At 51.3% G+C, this 24354-nt stretch overlaps 7 protein-coding genes across 7 annotated transcripts; 4 read left to right on the top strand and 3 right to left on the bottom strand.

The window, feature by feature from the left end:
• The first annotated feature begins 5966 nt into the window (after positions 1–5966).
• QC762_112290 (uncharacterized protein) lies at positions 5967–7691 on the top strand. The gene is made up of 3 exons (XM_062885647.1): positions 5967–6239; positions 6380–6553; positions 6614–7691. Exons 1-3 carry the CDS (start codon positions 6072–6074, stop codon positions 7532–7534), a joined length of 1263 nt encoding a protein of 420 aa, XP_062748632.1. The 5' UTR covers positions 5967–6071; the 3' UTR covers positions 7535–7691.
• On the bottom strand, positions 6307–9106 carry QC762_112280 (uncharacterized protein). The gene is made up of 2 exons (XM_062885646.1): positions 8750–9106; positions 6307–8696 (listed from the first exon to the last, which is right to left on the bottom strand). The coding sequence occupies exons 1-2, from the start codon at positions 8960–8962 to the stop codon at positions 7734–7736; spliced, it is 1176 nt and encodes a 391-aa protein (XP_062748631.1). The 5' UTR covers positions 8963–9106; the 3' UTR covers positions 6307–7733.
• An 85-nt stretch (positions 9107–9191) lies between these two features.
• On the top strand, positions 9192–12753 carry TRM5 (tRNA(m(1)G37)methyltransferase; the record flags this gene model as incomplete). The annotated part of the gene is given in 6 exon segments (XM_062885645.1): positions 9192–9298; positions 9356–9681; positions 9748–9849; positions 9912–11398; positions 11412–11762; positions 11781–12753. The coding sequence occupies 4 exon segments, from the start codon at positions 9192–9194 to the stop codon at positions 10979–10981; spliced, it is 1605 nt and encodes a 534-aa protein (XP_062748630.1). The 3' UTR covers positions 10982–11398; positions 11412–11762; positions 11781–12753.
• Positions 12754–15078: 2325 nt separating this feature from the next.
• Positions 15079–18402, top strand: REG1_2 (protein phosphatase regulator; the record flags this gene model as incomplete). Its single annotated transcript, XM_062885644.1, has 3 exons — positions 15079–15526; positions 15821–17266; positions 17322–18402. The coding sequence occupies exons 2-3, from the start codon at positions 16569–16571 to the stop codon at positions 18400–18402; spliced, it is 1779 nt and encodes a 592-aa protein (XP_062748629.1). The 5' UTR covers positions 15079–15526; positions 15821–16568.
• A 1408-nt stretch (positions 18403–19810) lies between these two features.
• On the top strand, positions 19811–20951 carry PRE2 (Proteasome subunit beta type-5; the record flags this gene model as incomplete). Its single annotated transcript, XM_062885643.1, has 2 exons — positions 19811–19948; positions 20014–20951. The coding sequence occupies 2 exons, from the start codon at positions 19811–19813 to the stop codon at positions 20740–20742; spliced, it is 867 nt and encodes a 288-aa protein (XP_062748628.1). The 3' UTR covers positions 20743–20951.
• A 12-nt stretch (positions 20952–20963) lies between these two features.
• QC762_112230 (uncharacterized protein) lies at positions 20964–22517 on the bottom strand (the record flags this gene model as incomplete). Its single annotated transcript, XM_062885642.1, has 1 exon — positions 20964–22517. The coding sequence occupies one exon, from the start codon at positions 22515–22517 to the stop codon at positions 20964–20966; it is 1554 nt and encodes a 517-aa protein (XP_062748627.1).
• Positions 22518–23059: 542 nt separating this feature from the next.
• Positions 23060–24136, bottom strand: QC762_112220 (uncharacterized protein; the record flags this gene model as incomplete). Its single annotated transcript, XM_062885641.1, has 1 exon — positions 23060–24136. One exon carries the CDS (start codon positions 24134–24136, stop codon positions 23060–23062), a length of 1077 nt encoding a protein of 358 aa, XP_062748626.1.
• Positions 24137–24354: the final 218 nt, after the last annotated feature.

Genomic DNA, 24354 nt, shown 5'->3' with positions numbered 1-24354 from the left:
AACACTTGTGGGCGAGCCGTTGAAAGCGCTGTGGGCGAGCCGTTGAGAGCGCTGTGGGTGAGCCGTTGAGAACAATGTGGGCGGAGAATTCCATAAACAAGTGCTGTAAAATTCCATGAATAAATGCTGCATTTTAACACCCCCTCTGCAGCTGTAATGCGTGGTATGTCAGAACGGCTTGCTCAGGTTCAAAAGTTCTGTGAATTTGGTGAAGAGAGCTGCTGGCAGTGCTTTTGTAAGCCCGTCAGCAGGCATTTGATCGGTGGACAGGTAAGTAATAGCCACTATTCCAGTGGCCACTGCTTCCTTGACTCCATGGAACTTGATGAGTGTGTGCTTCGTTCGGCGGTGGTGTTTGGCATTGTGTGCCGTTTCAATGGCGCCTTCGTTGTCACTCAATAAAGGGGTAGGCTGTTGAATAGGTCTACCAATCTCCTGAAATAATCCCCTGAGCCACATAGCTTCCTTCACTCCCTCTATAAGCGCCGTGAACTCGGCCTCGAGAGTGCTGTAAGAAATGGTAGAAGCCTTCTTAGACTTCCAACCAATAGGTCCTCCAGCAAGAGTGAACAGCCAGCCAAAGGTGGATTTGGCGCTGTTGTTACATCCTGCCCAGTCACTGTCAGTAAACCCAATGGGTACGAGGTCACGGTTCGAACCGTAACCAATCGCTGAATCTACCGTGGAAAGTAGGTAGGAAATGAGTGACTTGGCTGCCTTGAGGTGCGTTGTGGTAGGAGCTTGAAGATGTTGAGAGAGCCATTGAACACTGAAGGCCACGTCAGGTCTTGTTTGCACCATGGCGTACATCGCTGTACCTATCAATTGTTGGTATAGATGTTTCTCAGCTGGCGTTGCAAGGGGTCCAGGGTTGTTGTTGTTTCCTGTGAGGCCTGGACTCAATGGAAGGGTAGTTGGCTTGTTGCTGACATTGAAGTAGCTAGCGGCTTCGCTAATATAAGCCTTTTGGTGAATCCAGAGTCGCCGTTTAGACCTGTTGCGCTCAATTTGAACACCAAGAAAATAGCGAGCTGGGCCGAGATCTTCGATATCGTAATGATTACTCATAGCCTTCTTCAGGGCTTGGAGCTTAGAAGGCTCAGGGCCAGTGATCAAGCAGTCGTCAACGTGGCTGGTGATGAACATGGTGAGCTCTGGGTGGAAATATGTAGCCGTATCAGAAATCAACGGTTTGAAACCCAGGGACCTAACCATGGCAAGAACCTTTTGTTGCCAAAGGTAGGAGGCTTGTTTTAAGCCGTAGAGGGACTTCTTCAGAAGGATGACTTGGTCCACTGTGGGATCCCAGCCAAATTGCTTCAACAGTGAGATAGCACTTGGAGTGCTGCGAGAAAAACTCACGTAGTCCTTCGGGTAGCTCGATGTATATGTCGAAGTCTGTGTCAGAGTTGAGAAAAGCTCCAACAAAGTCCACTTGTTCAATATCCCAGTCAAAGACAGCTGCAATAGCCAAGATAATTCTCCAAGTGGGAGGGCCAGTGGTGGATGCGTAGGTCTGAAGAAAATCGATTTCCATAGCTTGTTGGAATCCACGGGCCACTAGCCGGGCTTTGAACTTCACTGTGATGCCTTGTGGGTTCTTCTTTTTTCCTTGAAGACCCATCGGCTGGTAATAGGTCTCTTCCTGGCCTGGGAGCGGTTGACGAAGTAGAAAGTCTTGGTGGTGAGGAGCTGATGTAATTCAGTGAAAGCTGCCTTTAGCCATTGATCCTTCTGGGAATGCTTTAAAAGCTTGTTTGAAGGTGTTGGGTTCTGCAGTCTTGGTCTGAGGTGCTGTGGCTAATACTTCCTGGGTTCTGGGAGACCAAGTAAGTGATCATCTCGGTACAGTCCATCTCATCCACAGACTGGAATTCCTTACGTTGGATCTCAGTGGCCTTAGGAAGAGGTATCTCGATGGTCGTGGTAGGCGCTGGAGGTGTTGTAATTCCAGGGTCCGGTGCTGGGGTTGTTGCAATTCCAGGGTCCGGTGCTGGAGTTGTTGCAATTCCAGGGTCCGGTGCTGGAGTTGTTGCAATTCCAGGGTCCGGTTCCGAGATGGGTGGTTGAACAGGGGAGTCTCCTAGATCTTCGGTGGCATCAACGATTTTCACTGAGTTCACAGGACTCTGTGGCCCTGAAATTTGAGCTTGAGGGTCCTCATAGAGCTTGATAAAACTGGTCTTAATGACCTTATTCAAGCCTAAGTAGACCAAGTAGGTCTGGTGACCAAGGACTGCAAGAAGCTTGCCTTTGACTCCTCTGGGAGCGAGCTTCTCTCCTTGGATTCGATCCTCAGCAGGGACATACACAGTAACTTCAGTTCCAATAACCCTGTAGTCAGCAAGGCTGGGTGTGTGAGCAGGCTGGTCAGGAAGCAATTCATCGTGAAGAAGCTGGTGAGGCGTGAGCTTCTTGGTTGACTGAGCCGTACGGTTGATGATTTCAACCACAGGACCAATGATGTGACCCCAGAGAGTGGGAGGAAGTCCTGATGCAAGTACTGTGGCACGTAATCTGTCCAGAATTACGCGAATAGACCGCTCTGCAAGACCATTTTGATTGGGCGTGCGAGGGCTTGAAGTGCTGAAGCCAATACCTTTCTCAATGAAGTAGGCTTGAAGAGGGAGAATTTCCTTGCCTCCGTCGTAGTGGAAGTGGCCTGGATATCGCTGAAATGTATTTTTGAGGTTTTCAATGACTGAACGTACCTCTGAGACAGCATTCTCCTTGAGGTTGAGTGGTTTAACCCATCTGTAGCGAGTCTTCCTATCGACTAGGACGAGAGCGTAGGGAGTCTTTGTCAGTGGAATAGGCTTGATGGAGACAATGTCTCCTTCCAGACGGCTCAGGGCAAAAGGGGGGTCTTGAACGGTCTGTTTGGAAGGCCTTCGGAGGATCTTGGCGGCGTCACAGCTCTTGCAAACCAAGTCTCCAGGTCTCAGCTTCTGAAAGTTCGGCATCCCTTTTGTGATTAAGGAGGTCTTCTTCAAAGATCCAGACCAATATGGCCTAGACGAACGTGCCAAAGAATTGCTGATTGTATGAGTCCTGCGGAGGGTCCTTTGGAAGGAGGTGCCGGAGGAACAATAGGCGTAGGATCGTTGACCCCCCCTCTGAAGTATCTGTGTCTTCAGAGTCACTGGAAGCACCGATCAAGTGGGCGTTTACAGCGGCGATAGAAGTGCGGATCTCTGCTGCGAAAGTCGAGTAGTTGTGCCAGTGATTCCTCGCAGGAGACTTCTGTCCTTTAACTCCCAGAAAGAAGCCAGACTTTTGGAAATCCAGTTGAGCAATCAGCTTCCGCTTGCCAGTGAAAATTTTCTGGTTGATGAGCGCCCCTCCAGAGTCGTAGAGGCGCTCTCCACTCACAATATTCAATGGAAATCCAGGAATATAGAGAGTTTTGGTGAGATCAACGGTGGAGAATTTGGGTTTTCCATCGGTAGTTCCAATGTAGAAGTTGATCCTCACGGTCCCTTGCCCTTGTGGCCTGACTGGACCACCACCTGTTGAGATGGTGTTCAGATCCTCAGACTCATAGAATTGTGTGTACAGGTCCCTGTTATTGCAGATATGAACAGTGGAACCGGTATCGAATAGCCAGGACTCTCGCAGAGTTTTGCAAGCGTAATTGAAAGGCTGGCTGGTGGAGTCCTCTGGTTCTTCCGGTATGTTGAAGAAACCAGTCCCCAAGTGAAATCCGATTGGAAAAGCAGCGGGAGTGGGGTCCTTCCGGTTAGAAGACTCTTGTGAAGAGGCCTGCGGATTCTCCTTCTTTGGCTTGTTGCCACCTTTCCCACGTTTCCGATACCTATTACCGGTAGTGGTGGAGGTGCCAGAGGTACCAGTAGGTCCCTGGTCCTTGGACTTATCCTGAGGCGTTTTGCCGTCCTTGGTGGCATTGCGGCGTTGATTTTGCAGCGAAGAGAGTGCTTGGTAGGTCGTGGATGTGCTATCCCCAGTCTCGGCCAGCAGATCTTCCTGGAAGAAATTCAAGCTCAAGTCTCCTCCGGCGGGAGGTCCAAGGAATCGACGATGACGAAGTAGAGCTTTGGAGCGCTCACACCATTGTGGAAAGTTAGATTCCAGGGAATTCAGGTAATGATTAACCTGGTCAGTAGGCTGAATTGTGACTCCTAGGCTTGAGAGTCTGGCAATGAGAGTGTTGAACTTGGCGTTGAAGTCAACCACAGACATCGATCCGTCGAATTTCAAGGAGTGGTAAGTCTTGTAGAGTTTGTCTCTCAACACTGGCTGCTGCGCTGGAGCATATTGAGCTCTCAAGCGATTGAAGATGACCGCAGGGCAGTCCTCTGATTCAATGGTAGCCAGGGGACCCTGAGCAAGTGTGTTGCGAATGGTTAAAACCAGGTAGGCTTTCTGGGCATCAGAGAGGATTGAGACCACTGCTGTAGGATTCTCAAGAAAACCTGTGACCTCAAGAATTCTCAGTTGAATGGAGAGGGCCTGGATCCATTGGCGATAGTTGTCTGGACCCGTGAGCTTTTGCTTCTCATTAAGCTGAAGGCTTTGTTTGACGAGGTCATTCGATGAGAAATTGACAGTTGCTGGAGTGGGTGATGTTGTGGCTGATGGTGTTGACCCACCACCGGAGACTGTGGAGGAACTGGAGGGTGTTGAAAAAGCCGCCAGTAACTTGTTGATTTGGACGTTCTGGGCTTGGATTGCAGCCTGGAATTCTTCAGTGATATTCTGAAGCCGTTGATTGAGTTGTGATTCGAGCCGTGCCGCAAGCTGTTCGGACTGGGCATTGGAAACGGCTTGGGAGTCTGTGGGAGTTTGGTCTGCCATACCGGAGTCCATACCCACTGTGGGGCTTGGAGAGTGAACCGTAGAGAGCTGGAGGCAGTGATGAAGGTTCGAGGTCCAGGTACTATGACCTTTGTGTCGTTTTGGAAACGCAGTGCAGTGATACTCGCCGAGGCTTAGAAGTAAGCCCGGGCTCATAACCTGTTAGAATGGGGTCGCTGAGAGCACTGTAGCTACAGGGGTCTCAGGAGGGTGAAGCAGTTACCCAAGAACTTGGCGAGTGTCGGACTGTGCTGCTGAGTACGACGACGCGGTTGTCGAAGGAAGAAAGTGCAACAGGTATTACCTGCAAATACAGAGAGTAGTGAACTGAGATGTTGTAGTCTCATAAAATACTGTAAATGATCAATCTTATTGACTGTCTTGACTTATTGTTTCTTAAGGAGAAAAGAAGCAGAAAAACCATTGCAATTGGAAGAGGGCTCTTTATGAGCACCTGAACTCCCTTATCATCCTTATTCAGTAACTTGAATCTATGATCTCATTGATGAGGTGCTCGAGTCGCTCATGATGCTTCTCATATCTCTCATTGTTCGGAGGTCCGGTCAAGAGCTTGTCCGGAGATCCGGTGAGGAGTCCTGGGAGCCGTTGAGAACACTTGTGGGCGAGCCGTTGAAAGCGCTGTGGGCGAGCCGTTGAGAGCGCTGTGGGTGAGCCGTTGAGAACAATGTGGGCGGAGAATTCCATAAACAAGTGCTGTAAAATTCCATGAATAAATGCTGCATTTTAACAATAAACTTCATAGCAATTTTGATTTTATTTTAATTTAAAAAATTTGTTTAAAGTTAAGATTTTATATAAATAAAAAATGAAAAATTAGAAAAATAAACTTCGAAATTATTTGAAACTGATATATAAGTCTATTTCAGATTATAAATCCTAGTTGATTTAGTAATGTTTTTACTTCAATATTTAAGGTTATTATAGGTAATTAAATAAATTTAATAATATAATATATTATTTTTTAATAAAAATATAATATTCATAGTAAAAGCTTTTAATATTATTTTATTTTACTATGAAATAGACTAATTATGATTTATTTTCTAATAAATAGCATTTTTTTTTAAAATAAAAGAGATACCAAGCTCTTAAGTATAGGCCAGAGTATTAGATTCCTAACGGAAAAACAGGTGCTGAATTGCAAGCCAATCACACCCACAGCTGCCAAAAGCTCCTAGAAAAAAAAAACGTCAGCCACATTCCGTCATGCCCTGGACCCAGATGCTTGGCCTCGGATGTCACTGGCAGACAGCGACGAAGTTACGTGGCTGACCGAGACTCACCTCACTCGATTCGCCGTATCAGCAGGAGCAGCAGGTATTCCCACCCGGAGCAAGGGTGGTGTGTGCCGGGAAGCTGCAATGGAGTCCAACTTTTCCAAGGGAGACGCCAGACTGGGCGAGGTATGCAACCCCTTTTCTTCCTGTTTCTTACCACATCGAAGCCGAACATTCCGTCTAGGCAACATTGTTTCTTGGAAGTTGTAGTCTTGGAGATTAGTCTATAATCCTTGCGTCTAACCCAACTCTGCTGGATCATAAAGGAGCCACGCTTACGGACACCACCACAAAACCAAACCCCAGCCGACCTGTCCGGCATCGACGATAAGCTGCTATACGCCATGCCCTTCAGCGCCAAAGACCTGCAACGGTATCGTAAGGATGAGAAGTTCAGTCACAGGCTTCTGACGCCCGAGGAGAAGGTCAACCTTCTCAAGGTACGCGCCCCGAACCAAAAGCATGTGATCCGACCAACGCTGACGTTAAGCATCAAACAGCCATACCTCCCCTCACCCCCACCACCACTCGATCGCACCCGAAGAGCCTCCCTTTCCCAAGTCTCACGAGAAGAACGAAAAGGCAAGCTGGGTCTGCGCCGTTTCCTTCGCCGCCACTTCCACATCTTCATCTACGCCCTCATCCACCTCTACTTCTCCATCTACATCCGCCTCCGCCAGGCTTACCATGCCATTGGCAACCGCTTCTACACCGTCTATCACCACCACCACCACTCCCCCGAGTTAATACAGCGTGATATCAAAGACCTCAGTCGCTTTCCCAAACACCTCAGCGTCATCCTGACCCTCGAGGATCAAGGGCGCAGCGGAGCCGGCCTCGAAAAGCTCGTCAACGAAGCAGCCGACATTGCCGCCTGGTGCGCTAGCGCGGGCATCACTCAGCTCTCCATCTACGAGAAAACTGGCATCCTCAAAGGTTACGTCAAGGAAACCCACCAGACCATCTCCCAGCGTCTCCAAACCTACTTCGGCCCCTCCTTCCCCTCCGTCTCGCTCGGTGCCCCTCACATCCCGCCAGTCCAATCCGGTCTCCTGTCCCTCAGCAACAGCCCCAACAATGAGAACCGCAAGAACATCAATATTCTTCTCATCTCTGCCGAAGATGGCAGAGACTCCATTGTTGACTTGACCAAGACCCTTGCCGAGATGTCCCAGCGTAAAAAGCTCCAGCCCGCCGACATCACCACCGAGCTCGTAGACGCCGAGCTGAGCGAGAGTGTCATGGAGGAGCCTGACCTGCTTGTGTTGTTCAGTCCCTTTGTTGAGCTTGCCGGTTACCCACCGTGGCAGATTCGGTTGACTGAGATTTTCCATGTGCCGGATAACCAAGGGGTGGGGTACCAGGTTTTCTATCGGGCGTTGTGCAAGTTTGCCAAGGCGCAGATGAGAATGGGGAGGTAGGGCGGATATTGCTCTTCCTTTCTTCTTTCTGTCTGGGTTTTGATATAGAGGACAGGGTCATACGAGGATGATATTGGGCGACAGGGCGGCGGTTTTCTCTTGTTTTGTTTCTTTTTTCATTGTTTCTGTCTCGTCATTTTCATTCTGCCAGCGAAGAGCATGTTAGATACCGTGAATAGACTTTTGGGAAAATTCAAAATCAGTCGGCTTTTTCTGGCTCATCCTTCTCTGGTTTGGGATGTGTGATCGGTTTACGTTCCGGGCTGGCTTTGGGGGCTGGCTTCCACTCCTTCATTTCCCTGGCTGTGTCATCCCATCTGAAAACGGGACCCTTGCCGACATTGTAGTTATAGTAATTATCAGTCCCTCCTTTCACCATGGCTCTCCGAAAGGTAATGTTGATCCTTCCATCACCATACTGGCTGCTTTTGCCAGCTCTTTTCGGGATGGAGTGCAGCCAGTTAGCTTGGGTTTTGCCCTTCATGAGAATCATGTCGCCGCTCGCGAGGGGTAACTTGAGCTGCTTGAATACTGTTGTTTGGCCGTCTGGGGGTGGTGGGACAGGTTTATGTTTCATGAGAAAATCCCTTGCTGCTCCTAGGCTGAAGGAGGCGATAGCTGGTTCTGGACCGAGAAACCTCTCGTCATCGCTGTGGAAGGATATGCTGTCTGATCCTGTGGCATAGTAGTTCACCAGGCAAAAGTTGAACTTGCAGTTGGTGGCCGCTTCGGTTGATTTGCGGAGGGCGTCGAGACATTGCGGTATTGGACGGGGCGAGTACCGTGGGTAGACTTCACCTATGTTGATTCGGGTGTGGGTTCTGGCGTCGAGGATGATGCTGGGGTTGTCGTCGTCAAAGAGGGAGGTGTGGTCGAGTCCGAAGACGGTGGTGTACCTTGGGGTGCGGATTTGAGTCTCAACACCGAATCGTTTGATGGAGTACTCTACTCTATAGAAAGGGAGTTCAGAGCGGAGGAAGCGGAAGAGGTCTTTGGCGAGGTAGGAGGGGATGAATGGCTCAAAGTAGATGAGGTCTAGCTCTGGTTGGTCGTTTATGGGCCTTCCTGGTCTGGCTGGAAGGGAGGTGAGCTCTTTAGTGATGGCCTTCGATAGGTCCCTGATAGGAAAGGGGTATGTGTTCTGTGAGGAGTAAGTGGGTGTCTATCTCAATGTTAGTCTCTAGTTTCGCATCACTGAAAGAAAGCCAACCTCACATCATCTTCGTCAGCAATCGTTGCGATTCGCTGTTTCTTTGGATCCGGAGTGAAGAATGAGTGAATGGTCCTCTTCTGTGCCATATTGTTAAAGGATGAAGTCGGGATATCTCTCCGACAGTTTCCCCAGGTTTTCAGCCTGAAAAGTGCTCTTATTTCAACGACTTTACCGAGCGACCATGTCAGCGGCTTCCGGAGTGGAAGCAGCGGCATGTGACTTCGGAGGGTTTCCGTCCCAAATCGCGATACGAATGGCGTTCTATTTTAGCAGACGGGATAAACTTGTTCAGCATCTCCAGGCAGAAAAAGCAAACGCGCACTAAAAAGGCCCGAACTGTCGCGTCCGTTCTTTAAGAGGCTGAAGTGACATCACCAGCAGGCAAGGCTGAAGGTCTCAATTACAGTGGCGCGATATGTCTCATATGATTGGTTATTTGGAAGAATGCTGTGGACCCCCTCAAAATTTCACCCCTCCGAGTTATTCAGCCTTGTGCCCAAGATCTACGCTCACATGAAGGAGGCACCGTTCGCTCACTCAACTTTTGGAAGGTAAATTGAGGCTCGGTTTCTTCTTCTCATTACAATTACTTGCTAACTTTGTGAGAGAATGGAAGCCCAAAGCGGAACCACATCAAGCGTTGACGCTGTGAAAGGACAACAAGAAAACGTGGAGATGAGTTTTCTTCGTCCACCCGTTGTTCGTTTAGGCGCTGGTGCAGCGCTGAACCGCGCCTTGTTCACCAAGAAGGTGGACTTGGCTGCCGCCGCCATACAAAGCCCCAAGGTCATTGCGCATTACAGGAAGGCCCTTCAAACAAGCCAGGAGATGCTCAAGGTCGACAGGATATCTCCCATTGTGTCTCACCCAGATAAGGAGCTCGGTGCGCAAGGTCGCAAATGTATCTTACTCAACCCAAGTGTGAAGGCTGAAGGTAAATAGTGTCAAAATCAATGCTGTTGTAAAGGGTACATATGCTAACCACTGCTCGCCATTTCAGAACCGACGACATGGGGTCCTGTTATTCAAGAAGGAATTCAGAAAGAGGAGTTGACAGTCATTCCTTATGAGCTCACACTCGAGTATGACTACTGGACCGCACGTAAGCGCATGATACTGTATACATTGTTAGAATGGCAATCTCACACATCTGCATCAAACTAGGCGACACCATGGAGTCGGTCCTCCCCCCTGAACTTCATGATGAGATTCCATCCGGTTTCAACGTAGCAGGCCACGTTGCTCACCTGAACCTCCGAGACAGCTACCTTTCCTACAAAAAGGTAGTAGCAGAAATAATCCTTGACAAGAACCCCAGCATCAAGACTGTCATCAACAAAGTCGACAACGTCGGGGCCGAGTCCGAGTTCCGCACCTTCCAGTACGAAGTTTTGGCTGGCGAAGATGACCTCAACGTCTCCTGCACTGAAAACAACTGCAGTTTCAACTTCGACTATTCCAAGGTGTACTGGAACAGCAAGCTCGAGTACGAACACACCCGCATCATCAGCTTCTTCAAGCCAGGAGAGGTAGTATGCGACGTGATGGCAGGCATCGGCCCCTTTGCCCTCCCAGCCGGCAAAAAACGTGTGTTTGTCTGGGCCAACGACAAGAACCCCGAAAGTTACAAGTGTCTCAAGGCCAACATCCAGAAGAACAAGGTCCAGGATTTTGTTCGTCCCTTCTGTGAGGATGGCCTCGGCTTCATCCGTCAAGCGACGGATGAAATTCTAGCGGCATCCCTCAAGGGTGAAAAGGTCGTCATCACAAAACCTGGACCGAGATCAAAGTCCAAGAAGACGGATAAGCCCACCACGCCCGGTTTTGTACCGGAGCCGCTAAAGCCCTTAATCACAGAAACATATCCTCTCCCTCCCACCATCTCGCACTTCGTCATGAACCTGCCAGCCTCGGCAATCGAGTTTGTCGGCTCGTTCAAGGGAATCTATCAATTGCAAGAAAGCCTCTTCGCACCCACCACGAAGACTCTTTTGCCTCTTGTTCACGTCCACTGCTTCGCGCTCAAGGCCGACGACGAGAGACCGTTGATTGATATCTGCGAAAAGCTTACCAAGTATCTTGGTTTCCCCATGAAGCCGGGTAACATTGACTACAATCTCAATGGGGAAGGCGAGGTTGCTATTCACAATGTGAGAGACGTTGCGCCGGCCAAGAGCATGTACTGCGCTACATTCCGTCTTCCGGCTGCCGTTGCTTTTGCGGCGAGAGACTAGGTTGGCTGTTCATGACTATGATGGGTTCATTTGGGCATTGGCAACATAGGAGGGAAGCATGGTGATCAGGGGCACATAGGGCGGGCTGCAGGGGAGAAGTCTACAACTAAGATTTCGGCTACTTTCACATCATGCTCATGTTCATCTGGCATCATGATACCGTCCAGGCCAGGGCTCGAATAGGTGATCATGAAATCAAACCGAATAATCGCGACATTTACGTCCTCATTACCATCAGTGGCATCCCCAAACTCGCGAATTGACAGGGTGAGATCAAACCAAAGGATATGCATCTCACAACAACAACCAATTTATCAACACCTCACTCAAAAAAAACAACCCCCACACCCTCAGTGTATCCCCATCCCATCTCTCTTTGCCCGGCAGGCAAAGATCACATCACACACCCTACCACACATACCTACCACACACACAAACCACCCCGGCTGCACGGGAGGCCCACCCGATGTAACTCGCACCATACAACGCACATATAACAGCTCACATCAACCAAACCTCTGGACAAAGTTCCCACCGAGAAATCTTCTCTCATTGTGTGTGTTTTTCTTATAAGTGACGGCACACCATGAATGGGACATCGGATCAAGACCCCAACTCTTGCTTAACGAAAGTGGGGATGGGGCTGCCAAAATCCCAGGGTGAGGTGGTGGCAGCACATCGTACGATCCGTCCTCTCATCCCATTGTGTGTGTGTTGTTACCTATGTCAAAGTTTCGTCGGATGAGGGCACACACACACACACACACACACACACACACACACACACACACACACACACACCGACACACCTGCACACCAGGGATGTTACAGACCGACAGTACTGCTACGCTACGCAATCCATCCCTCTCCCGCATATTGGAACTTCTAAAGCTACGACCTACCTCGCCCAAGCCCCTCGGTGAGCAAAAGCTTCAAAGTTGGGTGGTGGTGACACGAAACAGCTCTCCCATGAGCTCTCAAGAGGAGGGGTTAGTTACTCTTCCCGTCCCCATCCTCCACCCCCCCCCACGTTAAACCGGCAGTTAAAACATTTCGGTCCGAAGAGACGTGGCTGTCGACTCGGTCAAGAACTCCCCCCGCAGCATGTATCTTTGTTTAGAGGAGGTTTATGGAATTCTAGATTCTTATGGCGTGTGTGTGTTTAAATCACCCCAATTGTTCTCCCCTCATATGGAAAAAAAAAGATGACATAACCTGGTCGGGAGATGACGAAGTCACCAAGAATGCCAACACCCCTCCCTACCTCCCTCCCCAATTCCCAGTTGCATCTTCCTCAACCACATCCGGTTCCGGACCATTCTAGTCGTAAAAAGGTTGAGAGAATTTCCCAATTCCTTGCTCACCGGTCTCTGGTGTCGTTGTTGTTGGTCTTATCAACGAGCTTCCCGAAGGGCGGGGGGCGGGGAGATAAGCAAGCTGTCATAGCTACACTGCCATGCCCTGTTCTTGCAGCTGCACAACGGTGTGAAAGAAGCGAGAGAAGGGGAGCAAAGAACTGGGACACGACAGGAAACGCCACCGATTTAACCGGTCGTACTGTATAGTGCCAACTAGGTATGTATGTAGCGTGGGATACCCGGATTTCTTCTAGATATGCAGCTCGTCACGAGAGGGAAGGTGAGATGGAGAGATAGGGATAGACGGGTTTAAGATATCGTGGGATGCGGAAGTCAATGGTTACTCTTGGTCGTCTGGGTTGAAGGCTACTTACCGAATGGGGAAGCATAAACTTAACTCATAATCAGTTCCTGGGTGGAATGTAAAGAGGTCAAAGGAAATGTTTGTTGATTAAACATCCACTTACACACGACGTCTGCTTGACCCGCTTCCAACGTGCAATGCCGAGATATCCTTCAAAAGGTCTAGAACTATGTATTCAACCGTGTATTCAGCGAGCAATTGCCATTCCATAGCACCTCATGCCGACCTGCAAAGCAAGAACCCCCGGGAATGGCCCGGTGCTCCCCGCCAGAACCCCCGGACATATCTCCGGATACGCCTCAGCCCGCCATGTAAGGAAATTGTCGGCGGCATGCTTGGCAAGATGCGAGATATCAACGAGACAGCTTCCGATGTGGACTGCCAAGCCCGGATCGTGAAGATAGTTGCAGCGTCGGCAGCCAACAATAGCTGTCGACGGCAGGCCGCAGGTGACATTGCTGCTGGAGCTCTTGAGGGCGCGCCGGGAAGATGGTTCCGGATCGGTGGGTTGTTGTGTCCAATGGCCACATGAACGTTGCCAGATGATAGGACTCTATTGGAGGGCATCAGCAGCCAATCTGGGACTATGCATGCAGACTTGAATTGAGTTTGCAAGTTGATGTTTGTTGAAACTACCATAACGGTGACGGATAAATCTAAGAATATCTTGAGGCGACCGTTGAGGACCACAAGAATAAGGTACTTGTCTGGGTCCCGTTTCTTCAAAGTTAAAAACACTCGTATCTGCCAAACCATCCGGAGAGTTCATGTCCAAAGTCCCTGCATTGCTCCTATCTTGCATCTCAAGAACTCCTGCAGCTTGGACGAAGCGTGATGATGTAGGAATAACTGAAACCTGTTCGTACTTCTCCATCCGTTCCGGCTTTCCCCTAGGGCGGGATTTACTGTCGACGCTTTGAAGAACCTGACGCGGCTGCTGGTCCTTGTTTGGATTGGAGTGAAGAGCCTTTTTTTTTTTTTTTTTTTTTTTTTTTTTTGGCAGGGACAGACTAGTGTTGCAGAAATATGTGCGGTAATGTCCGCTGGTGAGATGGGCTATTTCTGAAGAGATCTGCGATGTAGAGCAGAAACAGGTTGAAACAATACCACGGTGTGAAGGTTGATACCAAAGCCACTCGACTTTGGACCTTTCATCAAACGTCCCAACTTCTGATCCCGGAAATGGACACTTCCACGCATTGACAGTCTGTGCCAGAGATTGTGCACCAGTCTGAATGGATGAGGCCGTCGCACTCGCCTCGGCTTGACTGATGAGGTTCCACTTTCTAGCACCGCCGAGCTAGCCAGCCTGCTGAGCGTCTGGAAGCTTGAGGTCGAAACAATGGAAGCAGAGCCAAGTCCCACCCCATGCATTGGAAAGCTCTCTCCTCACTCGGGATGGCTTTGACGCTGTTTGCAGAAACGCGGGAGAAGCCGGAGGAGCCGCTGAATCGAGGATGTTCCGGAACAGAGGAGCATAGCGAGCCAGTTGCCGATCCGAACTGCCCTTTTTGTTGATCGATGAAGATGAATTCGCCTCGCCGACAAATAAAGGGCGCTGCCACGGGGTAACTCTCGAAGATCGAAGGCTCCGGCCGGCCTTGTCAGTAGAGAGCAGAAGAACGCCCAGAGACGACCCCGCGTGAGAGGCGAAGGCTGCGGTGGAGCACAGGGCTTGGAAGACACGAAGACAAGATGGCGTCTTGTTCAGCATGTTCAGCACCAGACTTTTGGGAATGATAACGCAATGGGACAGCCCCGAGTGGGGAGGGATTCTGACAGCATCAGAGTGTTCTGGACTGCTGGTGCTGGTGAAAGCAACCGGTGCACGGGACGCCGAGTTGTAGCGCAAAGGTACCTCTCGCGGCGCCGCCTGCAGGAGAGGGACCTGAGTCAGACTTTCTGGTCGATCCATGGGCCACTCTCTCCATTTCCCCGTGTTTAACTCAGCCTGGCGAGCCTGGGAGTGTCCACTGTCCACAGCCAGTCAGCACAGGGCACAGGGCAACCAATGTCTGTAGAAGGTAGATCATGGATCAGTGGAAAGGAAGAGACGGGAGTCGCAGAGCCTCGAGATTATACTTGCTGAGTTGCCGGAGGACTCGGTGCTATTCAAAGAGACTGTTCGGCTGCCTTTTGAACCATCCTGCCCTTCGAGTGCCATTGCCAATTCAAAAGACTGAACGGCTTGACTAACAGGAACCGTCACCGACCAAGGAGAGGCGCCGGACGAGGTCACAAGCGCAACCCTGGTCGCCCATTCCAGCCCAGCGATTCGTCTGCCCCCCGTCTGCCCGCCTCGCCCGCGTCCGTCCTTCCTCCCACGCCCACCCTTGGTTTGGTTCCCTGGTGACCTGCAGCGCCTGCACTGTGCAGTCAAGTCAATGCCCACCGGGCACCCCCCCCCAGACCGCCTCCAGTTGTCCAGCTCCAAATTCTCGGCGGGCATCGTCGCACAGAACCCCAACTTGCATTTTTACCACCTTGTTTTTTCCCCATCCCGTCCACCGGCCCCTGGACGTCTGCAGAGAAAACCCATTGTCTTGTCCCCCTCGACAACAGACAGACTCGAGACCTCTTCGACGGCAATGACCACCATGGCCCTCCGACTTTGACAATCGCCCTCTTCTTCCCCTCACGACGGCATCGATTGTTGCGACGAACGCCTCTCCATCCCTTGCTTCACCTCCTAGACCCCGAACCCAACAACGAACCGCCCTACGCAATTCCCCAGGAACGAGGGGCGCGGGGGGTCAACCGCAAAACAAAATAAAATTCATCACATCCCCAGCCAACTACCGGTAGTCCATAAAACTAGAAAGGGTACGTGACCAGTTTTTCATTTCAGTGTTTCCAGTTGCCATTCATGGCCTGTTTGCCTCTCTTACTCCAAGGTAACATACCTTACCTACCGCTTTCGTCCCCTCCACTCCCCTGGGCTGGGCAAAAAAAGCTGGGACGAATGAAGAAGGCATTCGATGGTTGCTGGTTTGCTGGCTGCCTGTGCGCCTGCACATCCCATTGAACAAAAACGGGTGGGGGGGCACATGACGATGGGGTACACGAGTGCATCGCCGAATTCCAATCCCTCTCCTCACCTGCTCACGCTCTCTCAAGCTCACGCTCACCTTTTTTTGGCTTGATAATGGGGAGAGCGAGGGCAAAAGCCTTGTGGAACTCCCATGATTGCCAAACCCAACCCCAATCCCCACACCCCCGTTTGAGCATCAAATCCCCCCCTCTTCGGGTCACGCATCCCACGTTTTGACGGCACACCGGCAGGGGGGTCAGGGTAGGAGCTGGCTGGTCGATATTGCAAAACCCACTTCCGCTCAGTCTGCACAAGGTGCCCAGACCTCGAAGAGCCGGTGACTTATCCGTACACCTTCTCGCTCCTCCAGACCTCCAGGCCCATTTTCTCTCTTCACCTCGGGTACACCATACGAAGTGATTTCAGAATTCCGCTTTCGCTCAAGCCACACCTCACACCACGATCTTCAAGCAAAATTTCCGTTGTTGGGACCCGTCTAATCGTGATTTCTGCAGCTTACCGAGAAAAGCGCCGTCTCGTTTCGCCGAACACGACCTGTCCCGACGTCAAGGAACCGCGCAGCCCTTCAACCCGGCCGCCGTCTTTGTTCTCGGAAGCCCTATCAGCCACCGGGACGCTTTCCCGCTCACACCACAACAGAAAGAAGTCGAGGGCATTGTCTCTCGCCCTTCCTCACATCGCGTCATCTTCCGCCGCGGCCCAGACGGTTTCGACGTTTAATTGCTCCATGAGAGGACCTCTGGGTTGCTTGTTGAAGGATAGAAGGTGACTTTGGACGGCGCTCCATTGATCATCAGGGTTCAGGCTTTCAACATGGCCGTGGTCATTTCATCCGAAGAGAATAACTATTTCTCTGCTTCAACGTTGCGCCGCTCTCACTCGCAACCAAAATTCGTCACAAAAAACTCAGGGTTCCATACCTCATCCTCCACTTCACGGCTAGCAGATCTTTACCCAGAGTCAACAAGAAGCTATTCAAGCTCGAGCGTGTCTTCCACGCCATCCTCGCCGCGCATTATTCGCATTGACTCATCAGACCAGCTGCGGTCAACAAAGTCTGGGACAAAATTCTCCCTGGTGTCAGGTTGTGAGGAAGTCAGGAACGCCGAGTCGGTGACCTCGGAGGACGACATCATTTTCCCGCAGTACGAGGAGAGGGGTGGCTACTTCGGCCGCATTGAGGTGTCTGAGCCTGCACCAAGTCCTCAGGCGGGTTACTCATACACTTCGTCACCAAATGACGATGAGAACTCGGCAGCCACCTCACGGCCGGGGACACCCGACATATCAGAGAGAGCCGAGGATGACATCTCACTAAAGGTCCGGCCTTCTCGACATGTGGACTACCTCTCGCATAACTGGCGTGAGGAGGATATCTGGTCGTCGTGGAAGCTGATCGTCTCAAGAAGAGGCGATTACAGCGACTCTGCGCGGTTAGAAAATGCTTCCTGGCGAACATGGATGAAGGCGAAAAACAAGCTGAGCACAGTCTCGCCTGAGACGCTTAACTGGTGCGTACAATTGACATGGGGGTGTTTTTGCTACTGAATTCCTAACACACAACAGGCTCAAAGACTGCGATGTAACGTGGCTTTATGGCCCATTACAGTCTGGTGCATCCATGTCAAACCCGCGATTGAAAAACTCGAGCTCGCGGTTATCAAAATCGACCCCTCAAGAGAAGAAGAAGACCATTTTGAAGAAGAGGACCATGTCAGAAATCATGCTTCAGAGGTCCCTGTCAACGTCATCGCTGGTTAAGCAAGCAGCGGCGGCAGTGCAGGCGCAGCAGAAGGGTGGGCTGAAACGAGGTGGTCAACGACCAGGACTCGAGCGTGCCACCACTGACTTTGTCGGCTTCCCATTCTCTTCGCGAGGCGTCAGCCATGACGGTACCAGCCTGTTCCCTTCCACAAGATCATCCGGCATCACATCTCCATTCAACGAGAAGAAGCACATCCATTTCAACGAGCAAGTGGAGCAGTGTATTGCGGTTGAGATCAAGGGTGACGACGACGAGGACGACGAGCCTGTCCGCTATGACAGTGACTCGGATGACGGTGCCATCATGATGAAGCGATCAGCCATCAAAAAGAGAAGACCAACCATGAGGAGGGCCGCGAGCCATGCTGGCAACATGGAAAGCAAAACAATCGCCATGCTGCCGTCGACCACGTTGAAATACCGGGACGACACGCCGGAGCCGACGGAGACGGCCATGAAGCACAGCACGGGAATTTACAAGAACTCGCCGGTATCCCCATCTTCCTCTCAGGAGACATTGCGGCCATCCAAGAAGTCCGGCAAGCTCTTTTTTGCGAGCGACGACGACGACGACGACGTCAGTGACGATGACGATGACGAGCCCGTCCGGTTTAGCAGCAAGAGCACCAGCGCCAGCACCAGCTCTAGTCTCGGGGCCAGCTTTGGTGAAGGCGGCTCTGGATTGCGTCGGTCAACCTCGACATCCAGTCTTTCGGCAGAACCAGTGGGGATGCGACGAACATCGTCGGGGATGTTTATGCCTTACGAAGAAGGAGATTCGGAATCATCGAGCGGAACCGGCCTCATCGGCCGGGTTATTGATACGGTAAATACGGCCCGGGACATTGTCCACGTTATCTGGAATGTTGGGTGGAGGAAATAATACTCTTTTTGTGGCGAGACCTTTCTTATTAACCAATCCTGTGTTTTCCAGAAGGAGGTTGCGCTTAATACCCATCGATTTCGCCCCAGTCCGAAAAAGTTTTGAGGATGTACGATAAAGACATACTTTGCGGTGCGTTGGGCCAATTTGCCCTGTTTTTGGTTTTCGGATGACGATTCACAAAATGGTCACGCTGCGACACACGCACACACAAACGGACCACTAACCCTCATTATCTTCTTCATCATCGTCATCCAATATCCCGCAAAAAAAACGGCAAAGCCATTTTGTATTCGCATGGGGGAAGGGTTATTAAAATTTTTGGCTTCAAGGGGTTAATCACGACAACGAAATATGCATTGGCTGGGGTGTTTCGAGACCATTTTGTTTTTTTTGTTTTTATTTATCAGGGAGGCAATCAGACCTCACTGATGCCGGTTGCTCAATCTGGCTGGGCAAACTGGAATAGGGAGAAGAAAAAAAAGGCTTGTGCTAGACGACCTACTCAGCAATGGGCTCGCGATATGTGCATTTGGGTTGGTTGGTGTGTGAGGTGCGGACACTGGGCCACCGACTGGTGGGAGTTTGGGAAGCCTCGCACCCTCCAATAAGGCACTATATATCTAATTTGGGCGGTCTTGGGAGTTGGGTCATCCGCCATCGCGGGAGTATAGGGAAGACAAAAGGAACATGGGTGACCACAAAATATTTTCGAGGCACCTAATCGAGTCTCCTGACTTTTATGATGTTATGGTTGCTCCAGCGTGGGGTGTTTGTGTTTTGTGCGCTTTTCCGACTGCGTCCAATGTGTCTTTTTGTGCCTTGATGACTGTGTGCTTCGTTGCTGTCTTTGCGATATCGGGTTTTGGTGTTGATAGCGTGTTGAGCGAGTCCTGAGTTGACGTTGTGTATAGTTCTACCAGGTATCAAGAATGGTCTGTTAGGGTTGGGGTTGAGCGTGCAAAAAGGAGCGTTGGTTGGCTTAGCACGAGTCTACTTAATAGACTATCCTAATGGTAATAATAATAATCAAGACAATTAAACTTGTAGTATCGCCAGAATCAAATGAGGTGCTCTCTCTCTACCTGGGACATTGCATGTGCCAAAGTCCAACTAGGATAAGGACTTCTCGAAAACCTGGGGAAGGCGTGGAATCCATTTGCCAAGCGAGTGGGTGGTGGGGGGGTTCAACTGCGGAGGGGGAGCTCAGACCTCCAAAGCTGTGTGGTGTGGGTTGAACGCGTTGCAACGAGAGCTGCCTTGAGCTCCAACCTGAACAACCAAGCCAGCCAACTTCCAGTACCCTTGAACAGTTCCCTCAACTCCAAAACCAACCCCACCTTCATCGACGACAACAAATCGACAGAATTTACGGTTTCGATCGACACAGAAAACACAGAAAGCAAAGATGGACACCCTCGTTGCGCGGTACAGCCGCCCGACCTACACCCAGAATGAGCTGTTCACAGAGCAGGAGCAGGAGGAGTTCGCCGCCGGGTCTATTCCCAACCTTTCGCTGAAGTTTGCCATGCCGCCCGTAGCTCAGGTATGTCTTTATTCTCTCTCTGTACCACATCCAAACATCACATTAATCACCCATCGTTATTCCAGCCCTCGGCCTGGCTCCGCGCAGCAACCGACGACCGCTCCAACCCCCACTGCCCCATCAAGATCGCCCACGGCACCACCACGCTCGCCTTCCGCTTCCAGGGCGGCATCATCGTCGCGACCGACTCCCGCGCCACGGCCGGCAACTGGATCGCCTCCCAGACGGTCAAAAAGGTCATCGAGATCAATTCCGACCTCCTCGGCACCATGGCCGGCGGCGCCGCCGACTGCCAGTACTGGCTCGCCTGGCTCGGCATGCAGTGCCGCCTCCACGAGCTCCGCCACAAGAGGAGAATCTCTGTCGCGGCCGCGAGCAAGATCCTCGCCAACCTGGTGTACCAGTATAAGGGCAAGGGCCTGTCGATGGGCACTATGTGCGCCGGCGTCACCAAGGAGGAAGGGCCGGCGCTGTATTATATTGACAGCGACGGCACGAGGCTGGCGGGGAACCTGTTTTGCGTCGGGTCCGGCCAGACGTTTGCGTATGGCGTGCTGGATGCCGAGTACAGGTACGACTTGACGGTGGAGGAGGCGCTGGAGCTGGGGAGCAGGAGTATCTTGGCTGCCACGCACAGGGATGCGTACTCGGGTGGGTTTATCAACTTGTATCATGTCAAGGAGAGCGGGTGGGAGAAGCACGGGTTTACGGACACGAACCCGGTGTTTTGGAAGACGAAGCTGGAGAAGGGCGAGTTTAGCAATGTTACGAGTGATTTCTCGGAGGAGGTTTAGAGGGTAGGGAGGAGCGTTCTGGTTTTTACTTGCACAAGAAATGGGGTAAATTAGGGGCGTTGGTAATGCATGAAACGATGAATTAAAGCAGCAATCAAGACGTTAAATAAAGAGGATGCGTGTGTATGATAACCACGGCACTCTTTACCACCACCCTGGTTGCTTTTTAGCTCCTCAAGCTTATATCTCATAGATTTAGAACGCTAATGTACACATCTATCTTACATCTTCTGCCTCTTGAGCCACCCGTCAACCCCCATCACCCCCCTCGTCCCCTCCTCTCCAAGACTCTCATCTAACGACCAGCGTTGAATCGACCTCACTCCCAAATCAGTCTCCACCCCCTCCGTCTCGAACATCTCCATCCCCGCCCACGCAATCATGGCCGCGTTGTCGGTACAAAGACTCACAGGTGGAGCAGCCAGCTTTATATCAGGCCACCCCCTCTGATCGAGGACACTCCTCAGGACGTGTCTCAGGAATTTATTCGACGCCACGCCCCCCGACAGCACCAACGTCTCGATCTTTTGTCCTCCCCTCAACAGCCCCTTCAATCTTTTCAGATCATTCCTCCCGGTACCATGCCTCTTGTCGGCCTCGCTCACAGGCTGGAGTTCCCTCAGCGCAAAAACGACCCTTGAAGCGAGGTGCTCGAATGCCAGCCTCATTGTTTCTCTTGCTAAAATCCGGCGCTGTTCGGTTGTGAGCGATGGGGGGGAGAGTATTTGGTTGGATTCCTCGGCTCTGACGCGGTCGAGTTTGGTGTGGGGGTAGAACTGGGCTAGTTCCTGGACTTGGCCGCCGAAGCCGGAGAAGTTGAAGGTCATTTCTTTGTTTAGGGGGAGAGGGGGGGTGAGGGACCACCCGGGCTCAAATGGTGGGGAGGGGAGGGGGGAGGGGAGGGTTTCGGAGTGCCGGTTTGGAGGGGGGGTGTACTTGTAGGAGGGAGAGGGGAAGGCGAACTGTTCCAGGGCGGCGGCGTAGGCTATGTTTGGGAGGGAGCTGAGGAGGGAGGGGGGGAGGATTTCCCTCGCGGCTTTGTCGAGCATGTCGCCTAGGGAGATGTTGGTTACTGTTGCGAGGATGGTGTGGGTTGTTAGGGTGGTGGAGAGGAGGAGCTGGGTGTGGCCTCCTGAGGCGAGGAGGGTTAGGAAGGGAAATTTAGGGGAGAGTTTTGATGAGGGGGTCGAGGAGGATGGGGGGAAGGGTTGTTGTAGGGCGTGGTCGAGGCGGGGGGTGAGGGCGTGGCCTTGCATGTGATGAACTCCTAGGAAGGGGACCTGCCAGGCGACAGAGAGGCCTTTGGCTACTCCGAGGCCGACGTCTAGACATCGTGGGAAGCCTGGGCCTCTTGTCACGGAGACAAAGTCAGGAAGTCGTCGGGGGGTGGATTTGCCTGTTTGTGGGTCGCGGATAGAAATGGTTTTGACCTCTGGGGAGTGGTTGGTGTGCTCTGGTAGTGACTGTACAGCTTCGTTGACCAGCTTAGCCAACTGAATCTCGTGCGATTTGGAGGCTATTGTAGGATGTATGCCCTTGAATTCAACATGGTTTGATGGTATTCTCTTGTTGAACTGTAAGCGTGCTGCTGGGCCTGCTTTTTCGAGGATAGCGACACAGGTGTCATCGCATGATGTCTCTATGGCAATAGTGAGGAGAGATTTGTGGTGAGTGCCGCTACTCAAGTATCGACAGTGTCTGTTGAATGATAATGGCTGCCTTGTTCTCAGTGTATATCTTGGTGGCCCACTGGACAGGGTGGTTGAGAATGTCATGTTGGCTTTGATCTCATGGTTTGGTTTTTACTTGTTGGTCTGAAAATGAAATGACGGGAAAAGCCGTTTATGCTGTCTGAAAATTGTTATCAGCTGCTTGAACTGATTAATATTTGAGGTATACCCACCTTTCGAATATTTGTGATATAAGTATCATTGAAGTGCCAATGAGTGAAACCATCAAGGTGCACAAGCTGAATAGGTCAAGATTTTGGCTGCCTGACACCCCCTGCCAGCTGACGGCGGACCGTTCCCGCCCGTATCTCACTTACACACCTTACCACGGGTCAGCCAAAAAATACATCAAGAGAAAAAGTGGCAACTATTGACAGACGAATAATAAGTAGGATGTTCTCATAAACTTCAACAAAAATGCATGGTCAAGAACACGGAAAAAATGACACAATGCACCCATATATCCAGCCCCCAGCAGATCAGATACCCATCTATATACCCTTTTATTTCACCCAACCTATATCCATCTCTAATATAAAACCAACCCATCCCCAAACTCCTGTCCATCCCGGCTGAAAGAAAGAAAATCAAGCCTCAAAACTCCTCGCCCTCCTCTCCTCATCCGGCTTCCTCTGAACCCCAAACCCCCCATCCGTCTGCCCAGCAGCCGGCCCCTGATCAACCTGCTGATAAACCTTGATATGATTCACCAACCAGTACGCCTCCTGAAACCCCTCTGGATTCTGCCCGACCCAGTCCTCGCACGTGTCAGCCAAACTCTTGCAGGTATCATCCTGTCCCCAGACCTGTCCAGCCCAATCACCGCAAAACGTCGTGTCAAAGACAATGTTGTGGTCCTTGAAGTGGTTAGGAATAGAGCAGTTCCCTGATCCATTCCCGACGAACTTTGCGAGAGGCGTCCCAAAGTTGCTGGTATTCGGCACTGACGAAGGAGATGCGGCGGCCAAGGACTTGCAAGTGTTGGAGTTCCTCGGGAAGAACCACACAGCAATGTGGTCATCGGTCCACTCCAAGGCATAAATACCGCCGCCAATGTCGTTGAACCCAGCACCATAGTTATTGGTAGCTGATGTCGTCTGGCCGCACCCAGTATTACCCTCGCAATTGCCATTTGCCAATTTGGTGCTCCCCAGCGAGCCAGTGTTGGCCATCTCACACCCCTTGGCCGTATGCAATGTTATCGAATTCGACTTTTGGGCGTTGACGCCTTCCAGGATATCAATCTCGCCAGAGGTGGGCCAGTCAGGACCGAACATCCAGTAGGCCGGCCAGAGTCCGCAAGACGATGATGCCGAGGCGGGCATGTGGGCTATGTCGGCGATGAACAGACCCTTGGTGAAAGCCTGGTTGGAGGTGACACGGGTAGACTTGCGGCCGGTTGTGGTGGTGTTGGTGTGATCAACACCAAGGTAGACACCATTTTGGCTGTAGCCGGCAAGGGAGAGGCGGTTGGCGGTGGGTGCGTCCACGTACTCTACGAACCCGTGGGTCGGGTCGGGCTGGTCGAAGAAGGTGAATTCGGAGAAGAAGTTGGTGGCGTTGAAGACCTGGGTGAGTGTATATCTCGAGGTAGATGCTGCTGTCGTGGCTTGGGCCAGAGAGGCCAGAAGGGCTCCTCGTGAGAAAGCTGTTGGTTTGACCATTTCAGTACTGTCGTGACGTCTTATCCAAGGGTATGGTGTGCTGATCTATTCGTTGTGTGAAACTATTTGCTGAAGAAGATATGTTTCTGGGGTTTGTTGTGTGTTGCTAAGAGAGCGCTGAGATTGCCTTGAGTTGTAGATGTTGAAAGTAAATATTTGAAATGACAGTGGTCTTCGAGGGTGGTATAAGTGAAGGGCAACTGATAAGGACAATGTAT

Source organism: Podospora pseudocomata, assembly GCF_035222375.1.
Source record: "Podospora pseudocomata strain CBS 415.72m chromosome 1 map unlocalized CBS415.72m_1, whole genome shotgun sequence".
Lineage (NCBI taxonomy): Eukaryota > Fungi > Ascomycota > Sordariomycetes > Sordariales > Podosporaceae > Podospora > Podospora pseudocomata.
This window is presented reverse-complemented; position numbering and strand designations above follow the sequence as displayed.

Excerpts from the sequence above, each read along its gene's own strand:
- QC762_112290 (XM_062885647.1), top strand. The coding sequence starts at position 6,072 with ATGTCACTGGCAGACAGCGACGAAGTTACGTGGCTGACCGAGACTCAC. Across the intron at positions 6,240-6,379 it reads GAGACGCCAGACTGGGCGAG|GAGCCACGCTTACGGACACC; the intron begins GTATGCAACCCC and ends TGGATCATAAAG. Across the intron at positions 6,554-6,613 it reads AGAAGGTCAACCTTCTCAAG|CCATACCTCCCCTCACCCCC; the intron begins GTACGCGCCCCG and ends AGCATCAAACAG.
- QC762_112280 (XM_062885646.1), bottom strand. The coding sequence starts at position 8,962 with ATGCCGCTGCTTCCACTCCGGAAGCCGCTGACATGGTCGCTCGGTAAA. Across the intron at positions 8,697-8,749 it reads CGATTGCTGACGAAGATGAT|ACACCCACTTACTCCTCACA; the intron begins GTGAGGTTGGCT and ends ACATTGAGATAG.